The 12,111-nt window shown below is 37.6% G+C and overlaps 2 protein-coding genes and 1 long non-coding RNA gene across 3 annotated transcripts; all 3 read left to right on the top strand.

The window, feature by feature from the left end:
* Positions 1 to 269: 269 nt before the first annotated feature.
* Positions 270 to 8,125, top strand: LOC110111450 (eukaryotic translation initiation factor 6-2). The gene is made up of 8 exons (XM_020843351.2): positions 270 to 321; positions 5,384 to 5,420; positions 6,376 to 6,472; positions 6,595 to 6,680; positions 6,758 to 6,802; positions 7,281 to 7,411; positions 7,509 to 7,619; positions 7,693 to 8,125. Exons 2-8 carry the CDS (start codon positions 5,411 to 5,413, stop codon positions 7,948 to 7,950), a joined length of 738 nt encoding a protein of 245 aa, XP_020699010.1. The 5' UTR covers positions 270 to 321; positions 5,384 to 5,410; the 3' UTR covers positions 7,951 to 8,125.
* A 980-nt stretch (positions 8,126 to 9,105) lies between these two features.
* On the top strand, positions 9,106 to 9,374 carry LOC114580944. Its single transcript, XR_003702665.1, has 2 exons — positions 9,106 to 9,162; positions 9,285 to 9,374. It is a non-coding gene; the product is annotated as an uncharacterized LOC114580944 (long non-coding RNA).
* Positions 9,375 to 9,377: 3 nt separating this feature from the next.
* On the top strand, positions 9,378 to 10,577 carry LOC110111449 (eukaryotic translation initiation factor 6-2). The gene is made up of 5 exons (XM_028699938.1): positions 9,378 to 9,492; positions 9,577 to 9,609; positions 9,908 to 10,038; positions 10,136 to 10,246; positions 10,320 to 10,577. Exons 1-5 carry the CDS (start codon positions 9,378 to 9,380, stop codon positions 10,575 to 10,577), a joined length of 648 nt encoding a protein of 215 aa, XP_028555771.1.
* The last annotated feature ends 1,534 nt before the right edge of the window (positions 10,578 to 12,111 follow it).

The raw sequence follows: 12,111 nt of genomic DNA, 5'->3' as shown, positions 1-12,111 counted from the left end.
TTAATAATTTTAATTAATTTATTTAATTTATGCACTAATTATACAATTAACTATTTAATTAATTTACTTAAGTATTAAAAATTTAAATTATATTAATTAAGTTAATCAATAATAACTTAGAGGCGTCTAGGGTTTGCCTTTCATCTTCTCTTTTCGTCGTTGCTGTTCGGCTCAGTTGCTTTCGCAGGAGGTGTAGAGATTGCAGGCGTCGCTTCTTCGGCTTCTTCGTGGCTGTTCGACTTCGCTCCTGCGACGACTTCAATCCGGATCGGAAGTTACGGCATTTTGATCGGAAGCAAGAACGGGAGCTCACTGGCTGAGGTAACTTTCTCCCTTTCGCGCGCTTCTTCGGATAAATCCCGCTCGGATTTACTAAATCCGGCTACCCCTAGGATTTATTAAATCCCGGATTTAAGCTGTAAATCCGTAAATCCGGGATTTACTGAATCCCGGGATTTAACGCGAGCACAAAAACTGTTTGGCTGGATTTAGCGTAAATCCGACTGTAGCAGCTGCAATTGCTCTATATTCGGCCTATGTTGAGGATCTAGCAACTGTATGCTGTTTCTTAACACTCCATGAGATAAGAGTAGATCCTAAGAAGGAACAGTAGCCTGAGGTGGACTTTCTGGCGAGCGGGTCACTTGCCCAACCTGCATCTAACATGGATGAAAGTTGAAGCTAACCGGAAAGTATAGGAATACCATAATGTAATGGCCCTTTAATATAACATTACAACCTTTTTAGATGATGAAAGTGTGATGGTTGTGGATTGTGCATATGCTGGCAAAGGACATTGACCGAGTAGGCAATATCTGATCTAGTGATTGTAAGATATTGAAGGGATCCAGTGAGCTGTTTGTAGATGAGAGGATTATTGAGAATATGATCGGAGAACGTGGGGATAGGTTTAGTAGAGGTGGGATTTGAGATTGGTTTACAACAGGTTAAACCCGCCTGGTGAAGGATGGAGTTGGCATATTGGGCTAACGAAAGAAAGTATGTGTTGGAGTGTGTTTGAATGTTAAGGCCTAGAAAGTTGTGAGCAGTCCAAGGTATTTCATTGTGAATTTATGACTGAGCTGATCGAGGAGCTGAGATATTGCAGGAGAATTGTTGCCACTGACGAGGATATCGTCAACGTATATGAGAAGATAGATTTGAATGTTATTTTGAGTGAGGAAGAGGAGAGAGTGATCAAATTGACTTTCTTGAAATCCTAGAGAGATTAGATAGGTAAAAAATGTGTGGAACCATTGTCAGGGAGCTTGCTTAAGGCCATAGATGGCTTTTTGCAATAGACAAACATGATTTGGATAAAGATTGTCCTCAAAACCTTTGGGTTGAGACATGTAGACTTTCATGGAGGTCGCCATGAAGAAAAGCATTGGCTACATTCATTTGATGAACCTACCATGAGTGATGTAGGGCTACTGTAAGTAAGACTTGGATAGTTGGCATTTTTGCAACATGGCTAAAAGTGTTGTGATAATCAAGGCCATGTTCTTGACGATGGCCTTGGGCTACTAGTCTTGCTTTATAGCGTGCAATAGTGCCATTTGAATGATGCTTGGTGCGTTAAGTCCAGCAGCATCCGAGAATATTGGCATTGGGAGGAGGAACGACAAGTTTCCAAGTTCCTTGTTGTTGTAAGGCAAGGAATTCAATGGCCATTGCTTCCCGCCAATGAGAATTCAATGTCCATTGCTTCTCGCCAATGAGGGGATTTAACAGCCTCAAGATAGGTAGTTGGATCAGAACTTGAGATAGGAACAAGTCAAGAATCTGCCGTGGTTTGAGGGAGCTCGTTTGAAGTCGAGTGACCATGGGATGACGAGGTTAAGCTGTTTGAATTGATGTAGCAGAAGGTGGTTCAGGGGACGGTGGAGTAGGTAATTGTGGAGGAGAGAAATTAGGAGAGGGTGGGCTGGAGGGAAAGGAAGTAGTAGGATTTTTATTAGTGGATGGGGAGGAGAGGGTTGAGATTGGTATAAGGATAGAGGAGTTGGGAGGTTATGTTTGTTGAGGTGTTATGGGTGCTGTTGCAGTGGGGTGAATGGAAATAGGTCTTCAGCAAATGTAACATGCTTTGAAATAATGATTTTGTTGGTGGACAAGTTAAGGAATTTGTAGCCTTTTTAGGAATCGTAGTAGCCAAGGAATAGACATAGGGGAGCACGTGGAGCTAACTTATGGCGTTGAGAGGGGGCCAGCCAGGGATATCAAGCACATCCGAAGGTCTTGAGGTGTGAGTAATCTGGCTTTTGATTGTAGAAGAGTTGGATGGGTGATTTATATTGTAAAGTAGCTGATGACATTCTGTTAATAAGATGTACAGCCGTGAGAGCTGCATCAGGCCAAAAGTAATAAGGGAGATTGGCTGTGTGGAGCAAGGTCTGAATTGTCTCAATGGCATGCCTGTTTTTGTGCTCAGCTGTCCCATTTTGTTCCGGGGTGTAGGGACATGAAATTTGGTGATGTATTCTACAATGCTGTAGGAATAATTGAAGTTCTGAGTTTATGAATTCAGTGTCCCCATCGGTTCTTATGCGTTTAAGTTTGTATGAGATTTAATTTTCAATGCAAGTCTTAAATTGAGTGATGATTTTAGTGGTTTCAGATTTAGCACGCATCATAAACAACCATGTAAAGTGAGAATAGTCATCAATTATAATAAGATAGTATTTATAGCCTTGAAAGGAAAGAGTTGGGGAGGGACCCCATACATCGAGATGAAGTAGTTCTAGTGGAGAGGAGGTAGAAGTTTGAGAAACAGAAAAAGCTAATTTATGGCTTTTAGAAGCCTTACAGACTGAACAAACATGAACAGAGGTTCGGATATGTAGTTCACGGTTGTGTGAGGAGATAACAGTTAGGACTTGACTGTGTGGATGTCCCAGGCGATTGTGCCACCGAAGCGAAGAAGAGGAAGCAGCTGATAGCGCAGAAAGGGAATTGACAGCAGGTGGAAGCTTAATGGTGTACAAACCATTGCGACATGGCCCTATAGAAGGATTTCCCAAGTCTTCAGGTCCTTGATAGAGAAGCCGGAGGGAGAGAAAACAATGGATACATTGTTATCATTAGTGAGATTAGAAACATATAGTAGATTGTGAGAGAGATTGGGAACATGATATATTTTAGATAGTGAGAGCTTACGGTGTGGAGTTGGTAGGAGTCCAGGACCAGAATTTGCAATTTGAAGTGTTTGTCCGTTGCCAACAGTGATGCTATCCACACCATGATACAAATTTGGCTGCGGTATGTTGTCTAGCGAGTGAGTTAAATGCGCAGAAGCTTTGGAGTCGATGTACCAATCCTGAGAAGTCTATGAAGCATCCACTACCAGAGCCTTGGATGAAGTTGTCGGAGTTGGAGGAGTATAATTGGGGTTCAGTCGATGCCAGCATTGCATTGCCGTGTGACCCCTTTTGGTGCAGATTTGGAAAATGATCGGAGGAGAAGAATATGCTCGTCCAGGTGTGTTGGGGTTGTAGTTGAACCTTCCTCTGCCACGACGTCCACGTTCTCAAGAAGCATATAGTGCATTGTTTGGATCAGCTGAAGGATGATCTCAGGATGATTCTGCAGCCAAGTTGATCTCCTCAGTGAGAAGGTAGGAATAGAGCTCATCTAGATTGAGTGGTGCTCGTTTGGTGCGAATCACTGTCTTGAAGGCTTGATATGTGGGTGGTAGTCCGTTCAGCGTGTACAGAATGATATCTTCTGAATCGACATTTGATCCAGCTGCCGCAATGTTGTCGACTAAGGTTTTGATTGCTGTAAGATACTGAGCCATGGAGAGATTGCGCATTGAGATGTTGTGTAATTCATTCTTTAGCTAAATAACTCTGGATCTGTTGGATGCTTGAAGACGCTGTTCTAATGTGTATGAGATGTCGGAGCATTTTTCCGGGTGCAGAACATAAGGGATGATGGAGGGAGATATAGTTGAGCATAATGCTGCTGCTAGATTTTGATCTATGAGAAGCCATTGAGTGTATGAAGGATTTATTGTTGTGCTACCATCTGGCTGTTGAAGCAGACGCTGTGGGCGAGTTGCAGATCTTTCAAGATGGCTGTCGAAGCCATTGACTCTCAGTAGTTTGAAGATGTGAAATCTCCATACCGGATAGTTATCGTTGGATAAAGAAGAAGGTACTATAGTTTTGATGTTGGAGAGAACCAACTTAAGGGAGGATGGAATAGACGGTGGATCGGAGGATGTCGCCGTCGTTTGATCCGCCGTTTGCGAGGTGGATGACTGAGCCATTGTTTGAGCAACTGAGATTGACGGTTCTAAGCCCTGCTCTGATACCATGTAGAAATGCAACAACATGTATCCTAATAGCAAAACAAAGTTATAGCAGTAAACTAAAAGCAAGATAGAAATCAGCAAAGGAATTCATTCATTCTCAATCCTTGCTACAGTGAGTGGAATATATATAGAGCATGTGTATACACGTGAGCGTGTTACACAGTTTGTTATGCCATGTGAAGTTTGTTATGGCAGGGAATATTCTGATGTTAGTGGAATGTTATGCTAATAGCTGTAAATCCGATACGAAACAGCCCCTTAACAGTTCCCTAAATCCTGTTTGGCACTATTCGGCAGAAATCCTGTATCCAAACAGCCCCTTAAAAGGGTATTTATCGGGGATTTTGTGAGCTATGCGTCTTTACAGGTTATTATGTTGTATAATAGATTTTATGGGTATTGTATTGCTATAACCCTGATTAAGGGAAATTTGAGTGTGCATATAATGAATGAAACTAGCTTGGTGGTTGCTCATTCTCTTCCTCAATTTCCTGGAGTTGCAGGCATCCTCAAATTGCATAAATCTTCTTTCCCACAATTACCTGGAGTTTTTGTCAATGAATATTCAATGAATCTTTTTTTTGGAAACATGACCATAGCAAATGATTACTCAAAGCACCCATATGTCATTTGGATATACATCATGATTTGAAAATTTTGGACCATGAATATTTAATGAATGTTTCTTGTTTATAGGCCATTTGGATAATGTTGCTTATTGATTAGGATTTTCCATTTATGAATGTTTTTGGTTTAGTGTCTGCCTTGATATACAAGGGTCATGAGGGAGCCTCATACCACATTGGAGAAACTTTTTTGTTTTTTCAATTGATTTTTAATAATTTTTTCAATGCTAGAGAGAGAGAGATCCTTAAAAATTATTGTATTAACCTTCATATTATGGAAGGATACATTCTCCAGACTTCAAAAAAAGAAAAGCCCAATTAAAATGCACGGTTAAATGAATTTTTCCCCCCATTTCTGTCTAACATGTTCTCTCGACATTAGTTTATTGTTTTTTCTTTTAAAAGAAAAGTGTTTAATGTGTTTGTTTTGGTTTTGCAGGTTTTCAGTACTTATTGGCTATCCATCATGGCTACTCGTAAGTTTCTATAATGCCATGAATGCTCTCTATTTTGTTTCTGTCCTCCTTCCTTTTGATAAATGGTGATACCTTATTCTTTCACTTTAGGTTATTTATATTGGAGGCCTATATATGATAACCTGAAATAAGCTTGTTTGTGGTAAAAAGGAACGGGATCTGATTTGCCCCATTTATCCGTTGTATTTACTGTACCAGCCATTGTTCCTAAACCAAGTAAACATAGCGAGCATGTTGTAGATTCTTATGAATAAAAGTCGATTGATTTTCAAAATAAAGTCATATAAGCTTGTTTGTGGTAAAAAGGAACGGGATCTGATTTGCCCCATTTATCCGTTGTATTTACTGTACCAGCCATTGTTCCTAAACCAAGTAAACATAGCGAGCATGTTGTAGATTCTTATGAATAAAAGTCGATTGAATTTTCAAAATAAGGCATGCTACCATTTTGAGATGGAAGTACACCTATCCTTGTCATATATAGCATGAAAAGAATTGTTTCACTTGCATGATATTAGAGCTGTCAATGGACATACATTGAAATTTAATGGGTGGATATCAATATGAACATGAGTATGAAGTGGACTTAAAAAATCAATAAACTAGAAACATGTCCTACTAAAAAATATATATGGTTTCATGGGGGTTGCAAAAAGGGCTAATTTGGGGATTGGACAAAATTTATTGTTGAAACCCTATGGGTTTAGTTGACTTGGATATGGAAATTTTGTTCTTATTCTGAAAGAATTTGGTAGTTCAGGCATGAAGATAGTTACTGCTCTCTTAGAAACAAGTTAAATTTCCAAGCGACCTATAAAAATGTGCTCTTGTGAATTCTTCTTGATTTCGCTGAACTTAATTTAGCTAGGTTTTTGTGTGAATATATATACCTTTGATTTTAGAGGAAATATAGGCTTGTATAGTTTCTAATTAATGCATATTTGATGAACAACAGGACTTCAGTTTGAGAACTGTTGCGATATTGGAGTGTTCTCCAAGCTTACAAATGCCTATTGCTTGGTTGCTATTGGAGGATCAGAGAACTTCTACAGGTTACTTCCTCGAGGATTTGGTGGTCCATGCTTCTATTTCTATATACTTCACTCCATTTCCCACCCTCTTGTTTTTTTGCTTTTTGTGTTAGGCGGTTGCTGATTTTATATCTGACTTGCAGTGTGTTCGAATCTGAGCTTGCCGATGTAATTCCAGTGGTGAAAACCTCGATTGCTGGCACTAGAATTATTGGGCGGATGTGTGCTGGTAAGTAATGACAAGTTCCGTCAATTTTAGACCTCTACAAATGCCTGTATATGTTGCTCATTCCATATTTCTTACAGGAAATAAAAATGGGCTTCTTGTGCCTCACAGTACCACTGACCAAGGTAAAATTTTATTTATAGTCAATAAACTGTGGCCATATTAGCATTAGTATCTACTTTGTTGATATCTTCATTTTTTATCATAAGATGATTATTACTTCACCTGCGCTGCTTCTTTTGGTATGTTATCTGTGTCAGGACAGTTGTAGAACATTTTTTTTGCCAATATAATGTGATCAAACCGTTCTTAAGTGCTTACTATGAAACCTTGGCAAACTGGGCAAAGAAATATTTGTTAGAAGTTTGCTTACATTAGCGCACCATAAAAGAAATATAATATTATATTTTTCATTCCTTGTTCACATAATTCCTTTTGTTGCGTGGACAAGTATTCTTCACTACACATTGCTCTATAAGGCAAAATATAATTAGCATGGCTTAGAATATCTAGTACCCTGTGGTACTTAGTAGTTCCAACATTTGAAACACACACTGTTATCTGACTGTTGGTTGCATATTTGTCTGGATATAAATTTAACAGAGCTTCAACATCTGAGGAATAGTCTACCAGACCAAGTGATTGTTCAACGAATTGAAGAGAAACTGTCAGCCTTAGGAAACTGCATAGCCTGCAATGACCATGTTGCTCTCACTCATCCTGACCTTGATCGGGTAAATTGTCTTGACTTCTTTTATTCTGAGCTCCTATATCCAAATATGGTTACGGAAAATTTTGACATGTGGATTACATTTATTTACTTGATTTCAGGAAACTGAAGATCTTATTGCTGATATTCTGGGAGTTGAAGTGTTCAGGCAGACAGTAGCTGGTAATATTCTTGTTGGTAGCTACTGTACTTTCTCTAACAAAGGTGGCCTGGTAAGCTCCCAAATTCTACTGATTATTCTGTTCTGAAAGTGAAAGTGAGTCTTACTATCTTTTGCCTTGTAAGGTTCATCCTCATACATCCATTGAGGACCTCGACGAGCTTTCAACGCTTCTTCAAGTACCTCTTGTGGCAGGAACAGTGAACAGAGGCAGTGAGGTTATTGCCGCTGGTATGACTGTCAATGACTGGACTGCTTTCTGTGGTTTAGACACCACAGCTACTGAGCTCTCAGTTATTGAGAGTGTTTTTAAACTAAGAGAAGCTCAGCCTAATATGATTGTTGATGAGATGAGGAAATCCCTGATCGACAGTTATGTCTAAAACTCCATGGTGAGTAAGTTTTACATTACTGTTGAAATTTAAGATTTATCAAGCAATTATTTTTTTTGAAAGATTGCACTTTGGTGAGCTCTGTTTGTCTATTTAACTGATGGCACTGTGCACATAGAATGAAACAATGTAATTCAATATTTTGTTAGATTATTTTCAGTGCAAACGTCTAAATATTGTGTTATTGTGCGAGAAAAGATTTTAGTTTTCAACCATCAATGAATACTTGCATCTTGATGATATATATACATGGCTGAGCATGAATTTTTATTGGGAAATGCCCAAAAGGAAGTCTGATCTATTCCAAATCAAAACCAAAATGGCCAAAACAAATTTTGGCGATAGATGAAGGTCTTCTTCAATTGGAACCTTGTAGCTTCTATAAATTGCTTCTGCAAATTGTAGCAGATTTAGGGTTTGATTGGGTCAGTATTTTCACTGTTTTATTTGTTGCACGGTTATCACTGTTTCTATGGGCTATGACATTCTTGTTATTTAAAAAAAAGTTCTTGTGAAAAGTAATTTTTTACAATTAAATATGCCACTATCGATGGAGAAATTATGAATAAAAATCGATTGATTTTCAAAAAAAGTCATGCTACCATTTTGAGATGGAAGTACACCTATCCTTGTCATATATAGCATGAAAAGAATTGTTTCACTTGCATGATATTAGAGCTGTCAATGGACATACATTGAAATTTAATGGGTGGATATCAATATGAACATGAATATGAAGTGGACTTAAAAAATCAATAAACTAGAAACATGTCCTACTAATATATATATATATATATATATATATATATATATGGTTTCATGGGGTTTGCAAAAAGGGCTAATTTGGGGATTGGACAAAATTTAAAGTTGAAACCCTATGGGTTCGTTGACTTGGATATGGAAATTTTGTTCTTATTCTGAAAGAATTTGGTAGCTCAGGCATGAAGATAGTTACTGCTCTCTTAGAAACAAGTTAAATTTCCAAGCGACCTATATAAATGTGCTCTTGTGAATTCTTTTTGATTTCGCTAAACTTAATTTAGCTTGGTTTTAGAAATATATAGGCTTGTATCGTTTCTAATTAATGCATATTTGATCAACATCAGGACTTCAGTTTGAAAACTGTTGCGATATTGGAGTGTTCTCCAAGCTTACAAATGCCTATTGTTTGGTTGCTATTGGAGGATCAGAGAACTTCTACAGGTTACTTCCTCGAGGATTTGGTGGTCTATGCTTCTATTTCTATATACTTCACTCCATTTCCCACCCTCTTATTTTTTTGCTTTTTGTGTTAGGCGGTTGCTGATTTTATAACTGACTTGCAGTGTGTTCGAATCTGAACTTGCCGATGTAATTCCAGTGGTGAAAACCTCGATTGCAGGCACTAGAATTATTGGGCGGATGTGTGCTGGTAAGTAATGACAAGTTCCGTCAATTTTAGGCCTCTACAAATGCCTGTATATGTTGCTCATTCCATATTTTTTACAGGAAATAAAAATGGGCTTCTTGTGCCTCACAGTACCACTGACCAAGGTAAAATTTTCTTTATAGTCAATAAATTGTGGCCATATTAGCTTTAGTATCTACTTTGTTGATATCTTCATTTTTGTTCATAAGATGATTATTACTTCGCCTGCGCTGCTTCTTGTGGTATGTGATCTGTGTCAGGACAGTTGGAGAACATTTTTTTTTGCCAATATAATGTGATCAAACCGTTCTTAAGCGCTTACTATGAAACCTTGGCAAACTTGGCAAAGAAAGATTTGTTAGAAATATAATATTATATTTTTATTCCTTGTTCACATCATTCGTTTTGTTGTGTGGACAAGTATTTTTCACTACACATTGCTCTATAAGGCAAAATATAATTAGCATGGCTTAGAATATTTGAATCACACATTGTTATCTGACTATTGTTTGCATATTTGTCTGGATATAATTTTAACAGAGCTTCAACATCTGAGGAATAGTCTACCAGACCAAGTGATTGTTCAACGAATTGAAGAGAAACTATCAGCCTTAGGCAACTGCATAGCTTGCAATGACCATGTTGCTCTCACTCATCCTGACCTTGATCGGGTAAATTGTCTTGACTTCATTTATTCTGAGCTCCTATATCCAAATATGGTTAAGGAAAATTTTGACATGTGGATTACAATTATTTACTTGATTTCAGGAAACTGAAGATCTTATTGCTGATATTCTGGGAGTTGAAGTGTTCAGGCAGACAGTAGCTGGTAATATTCTTGTTGGTAGCTACTGTACTTTCTCTAACAAAGGTGGCCTGGTAAGCTCCCAAATTCTACTGATTATTCTGTTCTGAAAGTGAAACGGAGTCTTACTATCTTTTGCCTTGTAAGGTTCATCCTCATACATCCATTGAGGACCTCGACGAGCTTTCAACGCTTCTTCAAGTACCTCTTGTGGCAGGAACAGTGAACAGAGGCAGTGAGGTTATTGCCGCTGGTATGACTGTCAATGACTGGACTGCTTTCTGTGGTTTAGACACCACAGCTACTGAGCTCTCAGTTATTGAGAGTGTTTTTAAACTAAGAGAAGCTCAGCCTAATATGATTGTTGATGAGATGAGGAAATCCCTGATCGACAGTTATGTCTAAAACTCCATGGCGAGTAAGTTTTTATAACTGTTGGAATTTAAGATTTATCAAGCAATTATTTTTTTTGAAAGATTGCACTTTGGCGAGCTCTGTTTGTCTATTTAACTGATGGCACTGTGCACATAGAATGAAACAATGTAATTCAATGTATTGTTAGATTATTTTCAGTGCAAACGTCTAAATATTGTGTTATTGTGCGAGAAAAGATTTTAGTTTTCAACCATCAATGAATACTTTCATCTTGATGATATATAAACATGGCTGCGCATGAATTTTTATTGGGAAATGCCGAAAAGGAAGTCTGATCTATTCCAAATCAAACCAAAATGGCCAAAACAAATTTTGGCGATAGATGAAGGTCTTCTTCAATTGGAACCTTGTAGCTTCTATAAATTGCTTCTGCAAATTGTAGCAGATTTAGGGTTTGATTGGGTCAGTATTTTCACTGTTTTATTTGTTGGACGGTTATCACTGTTTCTATGGGCTATGACATTCATGTTATTTAAAAAAAAGTTCTTGTGAAAAGTAATTTTTTACAATTAAATATGCCACTATCGATGGAGAAATTATTATGTGCGGACACCGGACGGTCCGGATATCAACTAGAACTCTCCACGTCATCCGGTACAGAGCGGTACCCAGCAAAAAAGTGACGTGGTTCGTTCTGATTGGTCTCCGGATGCTGTCCGGTGTCCACACAAAATACTTTTTCCTATGTGTCTATGATAGTAGTTAGAGAGTTCAACTTGTTAAACTGTAAAAATTTTAATACCCATACAAAATTTTATTGTCTCACAACAGTTTTATAGCTACTTTTACAAATAAATTGAATGTATCAGAGGCTGTCAGTCTTTCAAAACTATTGTTGTGATTGATAGCTTATGCACTGTGGTGTTTGTATATAGCAATTTAAGCAAAATCCCAGCCAAGAATAGCTTAGTTTCTTGCAAATAGCTAGTCCTTTCATTGCAATAAAATGAAATATTGCCTTTTGCACCCTACTTGGAGTTAATTTTAACTACATATAGTGCTGTTTTTTGAAACTAGACTAAGGATTTGTTTGGGATAATTTTTTTATTGTTTTGTTTTTTAAGATCACAATTACAGTTCTATTTTATTATTGCTTTTTTGTTTTTAAGAATTTTTTTGCTAGAAAGTTTTTTATAATAGTCTTAAAAAAGAAAATTTCTCCATAGCAGTTTTACAATTATCTTGATAAAAAATTGAAGCAATCCCAAATAGATCCTAAGACAAGGCCAATTGATCAAAATAGAGAAGTATAACAAGGAATTCGGATTCTCTCCAATTTCAAAGCTAATTGCAGAGTGCAGGTAAATTATCTTGATCATTCAAACTGGATTTTAGATGTCTCCATGAGAGAGAGATAAATAAAACTGTTTTTGATGGCCGTACAATATTATCTCCATCATTTTTTAGCAATAATGATTTCATACAGATGTGGAAATGCCATTTTAAAGAACTTTTGAGGTGCCTGATTTTTTTTGTTATTTTAATCATTTTGTTGGCTTATCTC

The sequence above is a fragment of the Dendrobium catenatum genome, unplaced genomic scaffold, assembly GCF_001605985.2.
Source record: "Dendrobium catenatum unplaced genomic scaffold, ASM160598v2 fragScaff_scaffold_1414, whole genome shotgun sequence".
Taxonomy (NCBI): domain Eukaryota; kingdom Viridiplantae; phylum Streptophyta; class Magnoliopsida; order Asparagales; family Orchidaceae; genus Dendrobium; species Dendrobium catenatum.
Note: the sequence above shows the minus strand (reverse complement) of the source record. Positions and strands in the feature narration are given on the sequence as shown.

Bases quoted from the DNA above. Each gene is read 5' to 3' on its own strand.
- LOC110111450 (XM_020843351.2), top strand. The intron at 6,681-6,757 runs GTAAGTAATGAC...TATTTCTTACAG, and splicing joins TATTGGGCGGATGTGTGCTG to GAAATAAAAATGGGCTTCTT. The intron at 7,412-7,508 runs GTAAATTGTCTT...ACTTGATTTCAG, and splicing joins CTCATCCTGACCTTGATCGG to GAAACTGAAGATCTTATTGC.
- LOC110111449 (XM_028699938.1), top strand. From the start codon at position 9,378: ATGACAAGTTCCGTCAATTTTAGGCCTCTACAAATGCCTGTATATGTT. The intron at 9,493-9,576 runs GTAAAATTTTCT...TTTGTTCATAAG, and splicing joins TCACAGTACCACTGACCAAG to ATGATTATTACTTCGCCTGC. The intron at 10,247-10,319 runs GTAAGCTCCCAA...TTGCCTTGTAAG, and splicing joins TCTCTAACAAAGGTGGCCTG to GTTCATCCTCATACATCCAT.